Below are 17,783 nucleotides of genomic sequence, written 5' to 3'. Positions count from 1 at the left end.
AACCTCAAGCCTTGGGCATTTTGAATGTTGGTTTCATGTATATTTCCATTGAAGTCTCTGTTTTCTGTTGATTTCCATAAGTTGTTATGAGCCTCTTAGTCCTCATAGTAGATTGGTTCAGGTATTTGTTGTTGTGGCATTTGGTTAGTTCCCTCTGTGCTGCCTCATTCCCATATTTTTAGAGAAATATGTTAAAAGAATAAATGACGCCAGAATCTATCTATCTATCTATCTATCTATCTATCTATCTATCTATCTATCTATCTATCTATCTATCTATCTATCTATCTATCTATCTATCTATCTATCTATCTATCTATCTATCTACCTACCTACCTATCTATCTATCTATCTATAAGGGCTGCAACAATACGTGTATCGATATTAACCCGTTCGATACAGTGCTTTCGGTTCGGTATGCATATGTATCGAACAATACAATATTTTTAATTTATTTGATCAACTCATCTTATGCTGTCTGTGTTGAGAGCTCAGTGGATCTGCGTTCGACTACCCCGCCTAGGCTGCACTGTTGAGCGCAGATCCACTGAGCAGCGCAAGCTAGCGAGACAGAAGTTATGCTAGTTGCAACATGGCAACTGCCTCAACGCTCCCTGAAATTGAACCTCCCCCACCCTCATTCAGATCTGGTGTTTGGAACTATTTTGGTCTTCATGTGAAGCATGACCCTGATGGTAAGCCAAAGTATCGAACCAAACCCAACCGTGAATTTTGTGTATCGTTGCACCCCTAATACATATAATAATAATAATTCGTCTGAGTTCAGCATTTTAATCAAGCTGAAAAGTGTGAATACTGATGTTGGTGTTGCTGATTGTCTGCAGGAGGAGAAGTCTCAAACTATCGCAACTCACATCTGGCTCTACATGGTAAGAATGTGGACTGGCAGTGTCGTCATTTTGAGTTTACTGTTTGAAAAACCATTGTCTGTTATCAGTAAATATATCAACTTTAGTGACATTCTTGGCTCTTTTAACTCTCACACAGTTCGTGTTAAGTCAGAATTATCTTTAAATCCAAACTTTTACTTTTCCTAGTCTTGGACAAATGAGTTCCTTACTTGGAATTCTTCAGACTTTTGTGGGATAGAAGAGATAACCCTTCCAAAATCACTTCTGTGGATCCCCGATGTGAGAATCAATGAGGAGTAAGTACTGTTCATTACACAAGTGCAAAATAACTTGGACTTATACACAGTTTTATTCTGGGGTAATTCCTACAAGGAAAGCAAGCTGCCCAGGAAAAAGTCTGACTTAGATTAGCTTGAATACCTGATTAACAATACGGAAACTTCAATTTTGGTCCAAGTGTGAAATATACACACAACACTGTAGACATAACTTATCTAGACTACAGCTGGGTTCAGACATCTAGGAAACATTTGTCCGCAGAACATTTGCAAAGATATTTTGTTAATTGAAAATTGGGGGTTGAGACCCTGCACAGGTCTCACCCAGGCCATCACAACAAGTGGATATAAATTATAGATTTTTTATTGGAGTAATACCTTTAGTACATGAATGACATCAAACTGAACTCCAGGAGTGAGCAAAACATTTACTCACGGATCCACCTCACTAGGCTCTGCAGCGAGGACATCTGTATGTTTGGGTTGGAGAAGTTGCAACAGCAAACATACAGAACACCTACAACTACCTGAGTGTCCCATAGGCCAACAGGAAGCATGAGAAAGACAGAAGATGGTCAGCAAAACCAAATACCTCCCAAAGATAAAGAAAGATCCTCAAAAGCCAGTTCAGCAGATTTAAGCTGCCATTATGCATGCCCTACCAGCCATCAGATATCGAACTGGCCATAGAGAAGTAAACAGGACATGCCACAGATGTCAAAACTTTTCACAATGCACAGTCCAACAAAAAGAAAAAAGCGTGGCAGAAACTAATGAGTATCAAAGGCACAATCCAGCATCCATAAATTCAGGAACACTGTCCCCTGATGTGAGCTGCTGCCGGAGTGACAATGATAAGGACTGCAAGGAGGGAGTATCCCAGAATTCTTCTCAGATGTACAGTTAGGTCCATATATATTTGGACACTGACGAAAGTTTGTTTTTACCTGTTTACTGAAACATATTCCAATTATAACATAATGTATAGACTCAGCTTCATTTGAGGATATGCACATTCAAATTGAATGGAGGGTTTAGGAGTTTCAGTTCCTTAATATGTGCCACCAAATTTTTAAATTGACCAAAGGTAATTGGACGGTTGACTCAAAGGCTTTTTTATGGGCAAGTGTGGGTAGTTCCTACGTTATGTCCTTATCAAATAAGGAGACAAAAAGCCTGGGCTTGATTTGAGGTGTGGTGCTTGCATTTGTAAGATTTTGCTGTGAACAGACGACGTGCAGTCAAATGAACTCTCCGTGCAGGTGAAACAAGCCATACTTAAGCTGCGAAGACAGAAAAACCCATCCAAGAAATTGCTAAAATATTATTATTAATCTACAGTTTGGTACATTGTGAGAAAGAAAGAAAGAAAGCACTGGTGAAGACCTGGGCGTCCACAGAAGACCACAGTGGTGGATGATCACAGAATCATTTCTATGGTGAAGAGAAACCCACTCACAACAGCCAAGCAAGTGAACACCACTCATCAGGAGGAGGGCTTATTGATATCCAAATCTACCATAAAGAGAAGAGTGCATGAAAGTAAATACAGAGGGTTCAGTGCAAGGTGCAAGCCACTCATAAGCCTCAAGAATAGAAAGGCAGGATTGGACTTTGACAGAAAACATCTGAAAAAGTCAGCAGAGTTCTTTAAAACTAAACTTTCTTTAGAAATATGAAACCAAGATCAACCTCCACCAGAATGATGGCAGGAAAGAAGTATGGAGAAGGCGCAGAACAGCTCATGATCCAAAGCATGCTACATCATGTGTAAACCACGATGGAGGCAGTGTGATGGCTTGGGTGTACATGGCTGCCAGTGGGACAGGGACACTAGTGTTTATTGTTAATATGACACAGGACAGAAGCAGCAGAATGAATTCTGCTCAAATCCAGCTAGATGCAGTCAGATTGATTGGGCGGTGTTTCATACGACAGATGGACAATGACCCAAAACATACAGCCAAAGCAAGCCAGGAGTTTATTAAAGCAAAGAAGTGATATATTCTTGAATGGCCAAGTCAGTCACCTGATCTTAACCCAACTGAGCAGTTCAGATGTTGAAGACTAAAGACTAAAGAAAGGCCAACAACTTAAACAGCAACTGAAGGCTAGAGGTGGGAATCACCATACATCCCACGATACGATATTATCACAATACTTAACGCACAATACGATACTATTGCAATTTTTTAAAATATTTTGCGATATTCAGATTCTGTACATAAAGGTAAACTTTATCAATATTCATTTTATCTAATATCAAAGTCTCACACTCAGTCTTTCTCTCATTTCAGTTTTATTGTTGACAAACTGAACGGTTTGTATTACAGTCTAGTCCAACTTAACTGAATGCAACCATCTGGTACAATTATAGCAATTTATGAAAACTATGCTGCCCCTTCAGCAACTGAAGAATTTGAAAGTAAATTAAAACAAAACATAATTTTACATTAAATAAAAAAGTTTTAAACTTAATCAAAATAAAACATGTCTTAAATTAAAATAAGTAAACTGTCATGTTTATTGCTGCCAAAAAAAGTTAAACACATTTGACAGTGTCAGGGTTCTTGCTCAGAAAAAGGATCAACATGCTCTGAAGTCAGAGCACAAAAACCTTTTTTGTAACAAAATATCGATTTCTGCTGTCCCTGTATCGATACATTATTACCAAACAAAATATCACGATGCTACACAGCATCGATTTTTTTCCCCCACCCCTAGTAAAGGCCAGGCAGAGCATTAAAAAGGGGGAAAGCCAGCATTTGGTGATGTCCATGAGTTCAAGACTTCAGGCTATAATTGCCAGCAAAGCTTTCAACCAACTATTGGAAATGAATATTTTATTTTCAGTTATTTAATTTGTCCAATTACTTTCCAGCAGAATCCATTAATTTACTTTGAAATGAAGGGATTGTGTTAAAAAAATCATGCTTTAGTTCTTCATATTTTTATGCAATTTTTTTTTGTTCAACCCTGAAGTGTACAGGGAGCTACCAAACCATTTATAGAGGTGTTCTCAGGAGATGAATACACAACTTTATTACACACTCAGTGCAAAACTTGAAATTATAACAGTGAGAGTGAAAAATAAAGTTAATTTCTGACTCTCCTCCTGCGTCTGCTGTTGTCCCCTCAGTGTTTCCGATACCGGGAGCATTCAGGAGAGTCTTCTGGTCACCGTGAATTCCAGTGGTTGGATGTACACGAGTGGACGCCAGCGGCTGACCTACACCTGCAGTCTGGATCTCACGATGTTTCCTTTTGATACGCAATCCTGCAACATCACATTTTCAACAATGAGCTCGAATGGTAAATATTGTAAATTGAGTCAGATTACCTCCAGAGCAATTGATGTAACAATTTATTCCTTTTTTTATTGTCTCCATAGAGAAAACGATAAAATTAGGAACATTCAACAGTGACAACGTGCTGAATAAAGTCTCAGCAGAGGCCATGGTTACAATGGGAGAGTGGGAACTCAAAAGCTTGATAACTTTTAATGGATCGAAAGCCAGAAACAGACTTAGATACATGGTAAGAAAATATTTTTGTGATGGGTTTTTTTTTGTGGACAGCTTTTTATCTCATGTCCAGGTCTGATGAATCTGCCTGTTTTACAGGTCACAATGGAGAGGAAGCCAATGCTGTATGTCATAAATCTTATCGTGCCGCTTTTCTTTTTCCTTATCCTGGATTTGGCATCATTCTTCATTAGTGAGGCCAGAGGTGAAAAGCTGAGCTTCAAAGTGACAATACTCCTGTCCATCTCCGTCTTACTGCTGATTCTTCAGGACATGTTGCCCTCCACAGAAAAGAGCCTGCCAATGATCGGTGAGCAGCCTTGTAGATCTAAGATCAAGATTTTAATGAGGTAGAGGGATTTTAGTAACAGTACACCGACAAGCAATTTCTCTGCACCTTCTAGCCACATACTGTGCTGGAGTTTTCGCCCTGGTGGGGATTAGTGTCCTGGAGGCCATGCTGGTGACCTTCTTAATCGATCTCGATTGTTATTGTGGTAAGAAGGCCCATGAGGCCCATGAGGATATTCAGCTGCAAACGGGCGATGTCACAGGTATGTGTTTGTAGATTTTCTTTGCAAAGAAACTAACACAGAGATCAATAAGGAGGAGTCAGTTTGTCTCTTTTCCTTCTGTTTGTTATCTCTGTTTTGTTTTTGTTTTTTGTGCGTCACTGGAGTATGGTGGTGTTTTTAAGCTTTTTCACTGAAAACAGCAAAAGTCAACCAGACCAGAAACGTTGTTGCAGCTTGCTCAATAAATGATCTCTTTCATTTCCCACTCAGAGTCTGCTGAAGCCGAAGAGACAGGCCAGGTAAAAGAAGACAGGTGTTACCTTCCTGAGTACTGTGACCTGCTGAAACTAATCCTGGATGAAGTGAGGGCAGTTCGAGGGGAAGCAGGAAGACAGTACAAAGAGAATAAAAAGCATGGGTGCTACAGGAGACTGGCTGAAATCACAGATTATGTGTTCTTTGTTTTATATTTTAGTACTTGTGCTTTGTTTCTGGTGTTCATGTACTTAGTGTGGATTGCAAAGGTTATTTGATTTAGATTTGTTGCACCTGCCTACAAGCCTACACGGTGTGTGTATAATCTGCCAGTGCATGCTTATACGGTGTAGCAGTTACGTTGAAGCCAAGCACACCATTGTTTTTCTTGTGACATTACCAAGAAGTTTGATGTGTCACATGGCTCTCTTCCTATTGAAAAAACAAAAGTTGTATCCAAGATGGCCGACTTCTAAACAGCCACCATGGTCACCGCCCATCTTGAGGAGTTCGCCCCCTCACATATACTAATGTGCCACAAACAGGACTTTAATATCACCAACCATTCCCATGTTATTACGGTGTATCCATATAAATGGCTCACCCTGTACTATATGATTGTAGGTTTTAGTAAGGTTTTGTTTGTTTTTTAATCTAATGTAATAAGTGTAGTTTACACACATCGATCCAAGTGACCTCCCATTTAGGGGATTTTATCTCAGTCACTATAAAACTCCCATGTGTCATGGGTCTCATCACGTCAAAGTCACCCCACTCCATGTAATTGGTAATCAAAACATCGTTTCCAGTAAAGACGCGGCTAAAGCTGAAGCTACTTTGTCTCTAGTGCATGAAAGTCGTTAATAGAAATACAATAAAAGCACAACTCAGATGGAAACTAGCCCGGCTGGGACGGCAGTGCAGGAGGACAGCGCTTAATGATTCTTCTTAATGAGACCTCACAGAATCAAGAATAGATTATTTAGAGACAGACTGATTTAACTATTGATTGATTATTGATTTGCATTTATAACTGTTGTTGTTAACTTCTGCAAATTTTAAATAAAGCTTCTTGATTAAAAGTCAAGGTTTCCAAGCCGTATTACTTTTTAATTTTGTTAAGTTTGCTTGAAAGTGCCCGAAACCTTTTCTTAGTCATGCAGAATGTTTGTGTGACATGAAGCAGTAAGAGGATATTTACAGCCTAAACCTTTCCACTGACTGAACTGCAACGTTTTGGAAGGAAGCCGTCATTAACCAAAGTGTTATTATCCTGGGTCTTTTGACCCAGCGTTTTGAGTTTTAGTTTATTTTTATGTTTATCGTTTAAGTTCATGTCGCTGTCACCCCAGAGCTGCTGAGCAATAGGGATGGGTATCGTTTAGGTTTTATCTGATACCGGTGCCAAACCGGTACTTTTGAAACGGTGCAGGTGCTCAAACGGTGCTCAAACCGGTGCTTAAAGAATGGAGAACACAAACTTTGTCCAAAAATCTCTTGTTTTTATTTTTAGCAATCTCTTTTTTTTCTGCAAAATGATAACCAAGTTAGCCTTTTCTGTTGATACAACATATCTCCTTTGATTGGAACCAGTGCTTAAACAATGAAAAATACAAACTTTGTCCTAAAACCTCTCATGTGTAGCTGTTTTTTTTGTAAAAAGATAACAATGTTAGCTTTTTCTGCAGCTATAGGGCATGTATGGTATCAGAAGAAGACAGCTGCATGTAACTACGACGGTGGTTGCTAGTTCACCTTACGTGCATTAATGTAATAACGTGGTTAGCCTACTCAACGTAAATTACACACGAACAACATTAAGCTACTCACGCAGAGAAGAACGGCTGCTGCTGCATCATCATCCTCATCATTTCTGCTACACTGGCAGGGCTAGGGGCCAGGACTCTCCTCTTCGGATTTTTGGAGGATGTTGCTAACTCCGGGTCTGATAACAGGCACCACACCCGCAGTAGATGTGCACGGTGTGAGGTCTCGCAGCAAGCTATCAAATACGGCGCATTTCTCGGCTTTTAAAAAAAATGCTATGCGTCGCCAGGTGTTTCATCAGATTCGAGGAGTTACCTCCTTTGACAGTATCACCTTAAATCAGGGGTGTCAAACTCAAATACACAGTGGGCCAAAATTCCAAACTTGAACAAAGTCGCGGGCTAACATTAATATTTATTGAAAAAAAAATCTTCCTCCAGATTTATGAATGAATCTTTTCTTATGGACTCAAATAAGTTTTGCTGGAAAACTGAATATGGAACAAGCAAAGCTTAATACTAAACAATGTATATATTAGCTGTATAATACCAGTAGGCCAGCTCTAATAGTAATTTGGTATGGCTTCGCGGGCCAAATGTAATTAGGCTGCGGGCCAAATTTGGCCCGCGGGCCAGAGTTTGACACCTATGCCTTAAAGCACTTGTTGCAGGCTGCTGAGTTTGCATCTTTTGCTGTGAAGTACAGCCAGACTTTTGACAGCTTCGCCTTGGGCATTTTTAATCTGTAGCTCTGCTCTAAAAGAACGTACGTACCTGGGCCCGCCTACTATCCTTGGAAACGTAAAATGATTGGCTGGAATCCAAAGTGTATCACAGCTCAGGAAAACAAAAAGGAACCGAAATGTGCGCTGCTTTTCGGTCTGGTTACTACCGTTTATGTCAGAACCGGTGCCATACCGGTACCCATCCCTACTGAGCAATCCCTGTCGGTGAGTGATTGTGACTGTTTTTCGCTCACTCAGTCCGAGCATTGTGACTATGGACAACCTGCTGCTGAGCTAAGCCCCTTCTATGATCTGTTTAGTTTTCCAGCCAGCTCCCACAGACACTTGTGAACCTGCTGTTGTGACTGAGACACCCTATGTTTCTCCACCAATTTCTTAGTCTGTGACTTTTTCTTCGCCTCAGTTGGTAAATACTAATGACAACAGAACACCACCTGCCATAGTTAAACTGGCTAAAAAACTTGAACTTGATGCCACTGAGCTAATGAATCAAGTTGAATTTTGTGTTCCACAGCCAGCCATGTTCAAACACATTCACCATGTTTTAGAGAAAGACCAAGTTAACACAGTTCAAGCTGCACCTCAAGAGACTGTTTTGGGTGTGGCTTCACCCCTGGACTGTCCCGCTCACCAGCTTATACAGAGACTGTTAGTGAAAATACTCTTGAGCTCCATTCTGCACCATCTGTCCCTGCGCCCAAGGCGGCTAGGGCTTCTTTTACACCTGCACCAGTTCCTCGGGTGAAGGAGGCAGAGGTCCAGCGGATCCCTGTTCCGGCTCCCAGGTTGAGGCCTGCCAGGGCACAGTCGGTCTCCGCACCCTTTCCTACTCCTCGCGTGGGAGTGGCTAGTGTCCAGCAAGAGCCTGCACCCATTTCTGTTTCTGCTGGCAGCTCAGTTAAGCCCATCCAGCAGCTTTTCCAATGTTCTGGAGGCTCAGCGCCACCTCCTGGTCCATCACCCATGGCTTCCCCGCCATCGCCTGGTCCTGCCGTCACCTGGTCCTGCCTCGTCCATGTCCGGCTCAGCCTGCTCAACCTCGTCCACGTCTGGTTTGGCGTTGGCGGCCACCTTCCAGGATGCTGACTGGACATCTTCACCAGAAAAGACAGCCTTTGGACCTGCTCAATCGCCACCGTCTTCTCCGCGGTCAGCGTCCTGAACTGCTTCGTCACCACCACTGGCTCCGCGGTCGGACTCCTGAACATTATGGTTCTGAGACTTAAAGAGGCAGACTAGTTTGAACATAAAATCTTACATGACTTTATTAAATATACTACAGTTAATGTACAGCTAAATAAAATGGCCCTGCAATTTCGGTGGTCAGTGGGAGGGATTATTGGGCTGCTGCCTTCTCCTCCTGTGAAGAGGAGAATTTCAGGTGTGTTGTCATTATCTGCTTGATGTGAAGGCTGAACTGGGCTCAGATAAAAATATCAAAGCACAGTTTGTTCATCACTGGCTCTACTGCGATGCACAGCTGGTTTGAAATGTTGTAGCTGAAGTGATGTAAACTGAGCTCCGGTGTCTTTTTCCCCTTTTCAGATAGCTGTGAAAGAACTGTTTACACAGCGTGTGGGCTGAATGAAGTCACACACACCTGTCCATGAAATGAAATCACATTTGAACAAAAGGAGGCTGTGTCTACACAAAGCTGCAATTCCTTGAAATTCACCTAATGTTTGTTTAAGCGCCTGAATTAAAGGTGGAAGTCTTGTGTATTTAAGTTTAAATCTTTTGTGGTAGCACAATCTTAGAAAGGAATATTTTTAAAGAGGATTGTGAGAATTTTTCTAATATTTTTCACTTTCCACATTCATTGAGGATACCTCTTTAAAATGCAGGGGGCACATTACTGGGATGGATGGATGGATGGATGGATGCGACCTGTTCTTGGTGCACGTTGCCTCTCACCCTGTGGTAGCTGCTACACAGTCCCGCCCCTCTGTGAGCCTGAGCTGGATATGCTGTTGAGAAATTTGCTGGACAGCTGGAAGGATGTTTGTGCTTAGGAGTACTCAATCTCAAGGTCATTGTACTGACTGACAACCTTTCCACTCCCACCTGGTCTGATAATGAGATCTCGTGTTTACTTTTTGCTTCGGCTCCCAGCCAACAATACTGATGCACAAAGGCCATTTGATTTAATATACTGGTGTCATCCATGCTATTATATTCTGTTTAATACAAGCGGCTTCACAGCGTAAGACAGTTTACTCAGACTATGGTAGGCAAACTGCCATGGCTGCTCTAAAGACTCTAGCTTGTCTTTCTTTAACTGGTGAGCTGTAAATGGATTCTGATATTGGTAAAAATGGTAAATGGTCTGTATTTGGATAGGGCTTTACTTAGTTCCTAAGGACCCCAAAGCGCTTTACACTACATTCAGTCATTTTGTTTTGCCCAAGGACACAACGACCGAGACTGTTGCAGCCAGGGCTCGAACCGGCAATCTTCCGATTACAAAACGAACTGCCAACTCTTGAGCCACGATCGCCCCGTGTTATGAAACTCTTTCTGAGATATTGTTGGATTATATGAAGTTTGAGGTGTTTGCACTGTTCATATGGATTTCTTCTTCCTAGCAGGGTTTTCCAGTTGTTAATCTGTTAAAAACATTGATAACAGCAGTGAAAGAAACAAAACTTCTCCTTGTATTGACACATTGTAATCCACAGTTTTTTAAAACAAACAAAGACAGATCCTACTACCATCCATGTTTATTATAAATTTGTCCTTAGACACATTCTAAAGATGGACCCAACATACAGTGGTTGTGCTCCCGGTTGCAGATTTTATTGGTATTTTCTGCAGATAATGTCACTCAGTCTCCACTCAGAGCTGGTCTCAGTACGCGCACTGCACTGGTCTCCCGCCTCACTATAAGAGAAGAGAATCATTAGTCAGGTCGCCACCATCTGTGGCCTCACCTGCCTACTGCCCCCTTGAGCTCACTGCACCATCCCTCCCCTGCAGCAGGGACCACACCTCCACCACACACGTATAAACCCACGTGTGTAAACCCTTCTGGTGTCACTCAAACCTCGGTGAAAAATGCCTTAAACGTTACAAACTGCCAGACTCAGCGAAATAATTCTCCTTTAGCTTTTGTGCATTTGCATATTTCTGGTATTGTTATCATCATGATTCCACTTGGCAGGAGTTACATGTGTTTACGCTGAGAAATTATTGCATTTACTCCCATTTTATTCATACTAAAAATAACCAAACAACTGACTGATTAAATGGTAAAATGAGTTCTGGTGAAAAATCTTTGAACAGATGAAATCACATGAACTTGTATATATGACTCTTTTACTTCTGATTATTTATTTCTTCCATTTCCTATACAGAGTCTAATGAAGCTGATGAGAAAGTCCAGGTGAAATCACAGGACGAGGACCTTGGTCGTGCCTGTGAGCTGCTGACATGAACTGAAAGCAGCTCGAAAACAAGAAGAAAGACGAGACAAAGACAATGAATGTGTTAATCTTTATAATTATCAATTTTGATTATTCTTCATAAAAAATATGTATTTTTGTGCCTTTTTGTTTGCCATCCACTTAACCAAGTTTTTGTCACATGACAGCAGTCTAACCACATGTTCAGCCCTCCTTGTCCTGGCCACCTCCTCCACCTCTACTGCAGGGACCACCAAAGCAGCTGAGAGAAATAATCTCTCCAGTGTGTGCTGCGTCTGCCCCGGGATCTCCTCCCAGTTGCACATGCCTGAAAAACTTCACCTAAAAGGAGCACAGGAGGCATTCTTATCAGATGCCCGAGCCACCGAGGAGCGTTGGCACTACTCTCTGATACTTAAATTCCTCCCTGGGTCTGGGAAGAGTTGCTGCCCTGACACTACATCCTCTGACCTTGGCCTCAGACTTGGAGGCGCCAATTCTCATTCCTGTTGTTTAACATATGGTTGCAGACGGCCCCAAAGTAATCCCGGGGTCCCCCAATTCTCATACACTCTCAGATTCACACTGTATCTGTTTTTATGGGCTATTTGTTGCTTTTATTATTTTATTAACCATGGCTAAAGCTTCAAATGAGGTCAGGTTGTTTGCACTTAATGCCTGATTGCCAAAAGCCACGGGGTCAGACTGCTCTAACTGCTCACGGCTCGTTATGAAGTCAGTGAGAAGGGATGTCTGATGTGGTAATCTCAGGCACAGAAGCCCCACCCACCTGCCGTCTGACGAGCATCCAATGTGAAAAAGGGAGGAGGTGCTGAGGCATGCTACTGCGTGTTTGCACCACCACAGTGAGTGTCACGTGAAATTCTCAGACTTAAACCTGGAACTGAATCTTAAACAGACCACAGACAAATATCAAAGTTAGTCATCAGTAACTTGTAAACTCTTCTCAGTTTCTTTTTTTGTTTGTTTCTGTCATCAATCTTTTTCTTATGCTTCCATCTTCAAGCTTATGGGTTTTTTGTACTTTCAACCAAATAAATGCTCACTCTTTGTTGGTTTGAATCCGCCCACATGTCACTCTCATTTCAATAAGGCTAAGCAGAGGTTATCAACTTGATAACTTAACCCAGGTTTTGATAACTTTCCCAGATGAATGTGCCTGATCCCATCTGCTGGTGGATCACTGACTTCCTGACGGACAGGAAGCAGCCTGTGAAGCTGGGAAAGAATGTCTCGGACTCCCGGACCATCAGCACCGGCTCCCCTCAGGGCTGTGTTCTTTCTCCTCTGCTCTTCTCCCTGTATACCAACTGCTGCACCTCCACCCACCAGTCTGTCAAGCTAATCAAGTTTGCAGATGACACCACCGTTATTGGACTCATCTCGGACGGGGACGAGTCTGCCTACAGGAGGGAGGTTGAACGTCTGGTGTCCTGGTGCAGCCACAACAACCTGGTGCTGAATGCCCAGAAGACAGTGGAGATTATTGTGGACTTCAGGAAGGACACAGCCCCACTCCCCCATCATCCTGACTGACACCCCCATCACCTCTGTGGACTCATTCCGCTTCCTGGGTACCACCATCACCCAGGACCTGAAGTGGGAGCCCACCATCACCTCCGTCATCAAGAAAGCCCAGCAGAGGATGTACTTCCTGAGGCAGCTGAAGAAATTCAACCTGCCAACACGGACGATGATGCAATTCTACACCGCCATCCTCACCTCCTCCATCACCGTGTGGTACGCTGGAGCCACTATCAGGGACAAACAGAGACTGCAGCGTGTTGTGCGCTCTGCTGAGAAGGTGATTGGCTGCAGACTCCCATCTCTGCAGGACCTGTACACCTCCAGGACACTGGGGCGTGCAGCTCGGATCTCAGCTGACCCTTCTCACCCTGGACACAGTTTGTTTGACCTGCTCCCCTCAGGCAGGAGGCTCCGGTCCATTCGCACCAGAACCTCTCGCCATAAGAACAGTTTCTTCCCCTCTGCTGTTGGACACATGAACAATAACCATATGACTGTACCCGCCACTAACACATGACCCTACGCTGTGTTCACTGCATCATTCCATGTTTGCACTGATCACCACCTGCACTCATGTATATATCTATCTAGTTAGCACTTTCAATTTTAATTTTTATGTTTATTTAAGTGTTATCTGACAGTATGTTTGCACTAAGTACCGCAGCAATTTCCTAATGTTGTAAACCTGCTCAACATTTGGCAATAAAACCCTTCTGATTCTGATTCAGGGTTAATCAGTTTAGTGCTCACATGGTTGGAGCTGAGAGCAGCTGACCAATCAGAAACACAGATGAGCCCACTGGCGGCGCATTGACTTTATAAAGCAAATTAAAACTACAATATTAGAAAATATCAAGAGATTAAACACATATAACACACTGAAAGCAGTTAAAGCTGCAGCAGTGTGTGTGTGTGTGTGTGTGTGTGTGTGTGTGCGTGTTTCCAAAGCTCTGTGGGAGTGTGCAGTCACGATTGTACAATGAGTGTGAATTTTAAATGCTTTGGTCAGCAGTATGGAAAAGACTTGTATGGGCAGAAATCTGTGCCATCAGAAACTGAATTTGAATAAGTTCAATTTGAATTTGAATTGCTCCGATTGAATCTGAATTGTAACTTGAATAAATGCTTTTGAAAACTGAATTTGAATTAGTCTAATTTGAAATTGAATTTATGGTTTGAAAATGATCATCACTAAATTGAAATTGAATTTTATATTTTGAAAATGAATTGATTTGCTTTGAAACTGCATTTTATCCTTTAAAAATTCAGCTCTCGAATAATTTCAGTTTCACTTCTCACCATTCAGTTTCCGTTCTACAATTCAATTTCAGTTCCAAAATTCAGTTTTTTGGAACTTACATCCGGTTCCGGTTCAAGCGCAGATTAATAGAACTATGTTTTACTAGCGGACCGAAAGTGTTACTGACGGGAATCTACAGCGTCTTGAGCTGAATTAAGACTTCAGAAGTCATTCGTCATGTCGAATGACCAGCGGATAAACTCTCAGGTTGGTAATAAATGTATTACATGTATAAGAACAAGCGTCATGTTAACAAAAGATAGCCGTAAGGTAACTGTTATGCTTATTGTAGCTGCTAGCTAAAAACGCTAATTTAGCGTAGTTTGCCCTGAATTCAGCTTTGACAACAAATATGATCGACTGTTTCTAGTAGAATTCCAAAGCTGTCATCTTGGACCCTCTCAGAGTGCCCCTCTGTATGCTTGCAGAGACCCCTACAGTAGGGAAACATGCAAAACAGTGTCCAAACCTTTGTGTTTTAGCTTTATTTATGTCTTACACAGCATCCCAACTCTTTAGCTAACTTAATAACTTTAGCTAAAGTGAATAGTTAGTCTAATTCATTAGTGCAGCATTACTGGATCATCTCTGTTTGAAGTGATATAATATGATATACAACTATCACTGAAACAGCAAACTTTGTAAATAAGCAAACAACACTTCTCATTCTCTAAACGTTTGGCCACAGCTGTAGATTACACTATCAGTGCTTGTTCACTCTTGACAATAATTACATTTCTAAATTCTCTTTGTGCATTTACAGGTAAACAATATCTAATATTTTATTTAAATGACTGCTTTGTCTTTGAAAAGGGTGAAGAGCCTGAGGCCGGTGACAGTCCAGTTCTACTCTAAGTACATCCTTACAGTGGCTCACAGGACAAGGCCACATTCCTGTCCTGCCAGAAGAGAAGACAAACTTCAGAGTCTTCATGCAGTTCAACCACACCTGTCATATTCCATATGACAGGGGCCTCAAACTCCAGTCCTCAAGGGTGGACTGAAGTCATGCAACTTTTCCATGCCCTCGAGGACTGGAGTTTGAGACCCCTGCCGTATGGTGTTCATGCTGTTTTCTACCCCACAGTTACAGCATGTCTGACTGCCTGTTCAGCATATGCAAAAATATATGAGTTTAAGCATGTGATGACTAAGGCCTTCCATTATGGTGTTTGTCATCACATGTCACAGACATCTGGATGATCATTTGGAATAAACTAAAAACTTGTTACTTCATCTTTTATCTTTATTATTATTATTATTGTTGTTCTTATTTTACACTTTTCATGGTTAGGCATTAGGTTTATTTGTAGTAGTCCTTTCCAACGTCTTTCCCTCTTCCATGTTACTGTGTCAGCTTGTCAGCATCTATTTGGGTTTGGAAGTGGAACAGAAAGTCAGGAAATCCAAAGTGCCATTAAAACCAGAAGAGGTTCTTATATTTCAGAAGAAGGGATTAATTCAAAAGAAATGACCTCAATGCCATATTTTATTTAGGAACACTAGAGAGCACTTTGCAAAATAACACATTCTTATAATTTCACCCTCAGATGAGCCAAGCTACAACTGTCAGGGAAGGTGATGTAGGTACAGAGCATATGAGAGTGGTTAAGTTAATGTCTCTTGTCTAGATGAAGGCACAATAGGGATCAATGGCAAGGCGTAGAGATTCAGTATCTTCAGTCTTCAGTGCACACTCCATTTCTGGCACAAAACACCTGTAAAAGATGGTCGATTTAGGAGGTGACCCGACAACTTCAGCCTGTCAAACATAGTAATGGAGCAGCATGTTTAAAAAATATATCTAATTAAGCATGCACTCAGTACCCTAAGAATTATTATGGTAGTTAAACACAGTGATAGTTGTATATCATATTATATCACTTCAAACAGAGGTGATCCAGTAATGCTGCACTAATGAATTAGACTAACTATTCACTTTAGCTAAAGTTATTAAGTTAGCTAAAGAGTTGGGATGCTGTGTAAGACATAAATAAAGCTAAAACACAAAGGTTTGGACACCGTTTTGCATGTTTCCCTACTCTAGGGGTCTCTGCAAGCATACAGAGGGGCACTCTGAGAGGGTACAAGATGACAACTTCGGAATTCTACTAGAAACAGTCGATCATATTTGTTGTCAAAGCTGAATTCAGGGCAAACTACGCTAAATTAGCGTTTTTAGCTAGCAGCTACAATAAGCATAACAGTTACCTTACGGCTATCTTTTGTTAACATGACGCTTGTTCTTATACATGTAGTACATTTATTACCAACCTGAGAGTTTATCCGCTGGTCATTCGACATGACGAATGACTTCTGAAGTCTTAATTCAGCTCAAGACGCTGTAGATTCCCGTCAGTAACACTTTCGGTCCGCTAGTAAAACGTAGTTCTATTAATCTGCGCTTGAACCGGAACCGGATGTAAGTTCCAAAAAACTGAATTTTGGAACTGAAATTTAATTGTAGAACTGAAACTGAATGGTGAGAAATGAAACTGAAATTATTCGAGAGCTGAATTTTTAAAGGATAAAATGCAGTTTCAAAGCAAATCAATTCATTTTCAAAATATAAATTCAATTTCAATTTAGTGATGATCATTTTCAAACCATAAATTCAATTTCAAATTAGACTAATTCAAATTCAGTTTTCAAAAGCATTTATTCAAGTTACAATTCAGATTCAATCGGAGCAATTCAAATTCAAATTGAACTTATTCAAATTCAGTTTCTGATGGCACAGATTTCTGCCCATAGACTTGAGCTACAATATTAATAAAATCTATCATATTGCTGGAAGGGAAGCTGGCTGTAGTTTAACAGACTTATCAGAATCACAGCTCGATTGTTAAGACACAGGAGGACCTGAAGGATTACAAACACCTCTGCAGCTGAGGGTGTGTTTAAATGCCTGAGAGGGAAGTACCGGTTCAGCTCAGTTTGTGGACTGAAATAACGTAAAAACAACTGTGTCAGGCGACACGTTTATAAACTCATCTCCAGTAAATGTGATTATTATAGAAGGGCGCTGGTTCATGCTGGCATCCGTGGTAATTTTGCACCAAATCTCACTTGTCTGATGCCAGAATTGTAAACGCCAATAAAAGAAGGATTTCATTCACTGGGATTTCAGTGTGAGCCCAAGACCCAGGGACTCTGCTTTATTATGGCACAGACAGGTATGCCATATGTCATATGACATGTACACGTGTACATGCCGCTAGAAGGGTCGCTCATATTGATAACCCTGACAGTCCGAAAAGGCGGGTTATAAATTGTGGCTAATTCAAATAGACAAATTTATCAAATGTATTTGTAAAACACGAGGCAGAATAAGCTAAAGGTTACCATAAAAAATAAATATAATTAATATGTGGTATTAAACTCTAAAACATGGAGTCAAATTTCAACCGTGATTTTACAGTAGGGTCGTCAAGTTAACGATTATAAGATGGGGCAAAATGTTCAAAATAAAAGCTTCTTTGGTCAGCCAACGGGCTGCCTTGCAACTAGGGTAAACAAGCCTTTACTTTGAAAATCAGTAACGGAAATGTGTGCTTGCGTCAGAGGTAGTTTTATTT

At 41.3% G+C, this 17,783-nt stretch overlaps 1 protein-coding gene and 1 long non-coding RNA gene across 2 annotated transcripts; one reads left to right on the top strand and one right to left on the bottom strand.

The window, feature by feature from the left end:
- The first annotated feature begins 683 nt into the window (after positions 1–683).
- Positions 684–6,483, top strand: LOC146576716 (5-hydroxytryptamine receptor 3A-like). Its single transcript, XM_085272699.1, has 8 exons — positions 684–695; positions 846–890; positions 1,059–1,168; positions 4,290–4,462; positions 4,542–4,687; positions 4,774–4,984; positions 5,079–5,228; positions 5,460–6,483. Exons 1-8 carry the CDS (start codon positions 684–686, stop codon positions 5,720–5,722), a joined length of 1,110 nt encoding a protein of 369 aa, XP_085128825.1. The 3' UTR covers positions 5,723–6,483.
- Positions 6,484–15,678: 9,195 nt separating this feature from the next.
- LOC146576715 (uncharacterized) lies at positions 15,679–16,656 on the bottom strand. The gene is made up of 2 exons (XR_014892356.1): positions 16,480–16,656; positions 15,679–15,923 (listed from the first exon to the last, which is right to left on the bottom strand). It is a non-coding gene; the product is annotated as an uncharacterized LOC146576715 (long non-coding RNA).
- Between the last annotated feature and the right edge of the window lie 1,127 nt (positions 16,657–17,783).

The sequence above is a fragment of the Mchenga conophoros genome, linkage group LG4, assembly GCF_057382185.1.
Source record: "Mchenga conophoros isolate Kocher_MC1m ecotype Shallow Benthic linkage group LG4, M_conophoros_male_GT1.1, whole genome shotgun sequence".
In the NCBI taxonomy this organism is placed as follows: domain Eukaryota; kingdom Metazoa; phylum Chordata; class Actinopteri; order Cichliformes; family Cichlidae; genus Mchenga; species Mchenga conophoros.
This window is presented reverse-complemented; position numbering and strand designations above follow the sequence as displayed.

Bases quoted from the DNA above. Each gene is read 5' to 3' on its own strand.
- LOC146576716 (XM_085272699.1), top strand. The intron at 4,688-4,773 runs GTAAGAAAATAT...CCTGTTTTACAG, and splicing joins GAAACAGACTTAGATACATG to GTCACAATGGAGAGGAAGCC. The intron at 5,229-5,459 runs GTATGTGTTTGT...TTTCCCACTCAG, and splicing joins GCAAACGGGCGATGTCACAG to AGTCTGCTGAAGCCGAAGAG.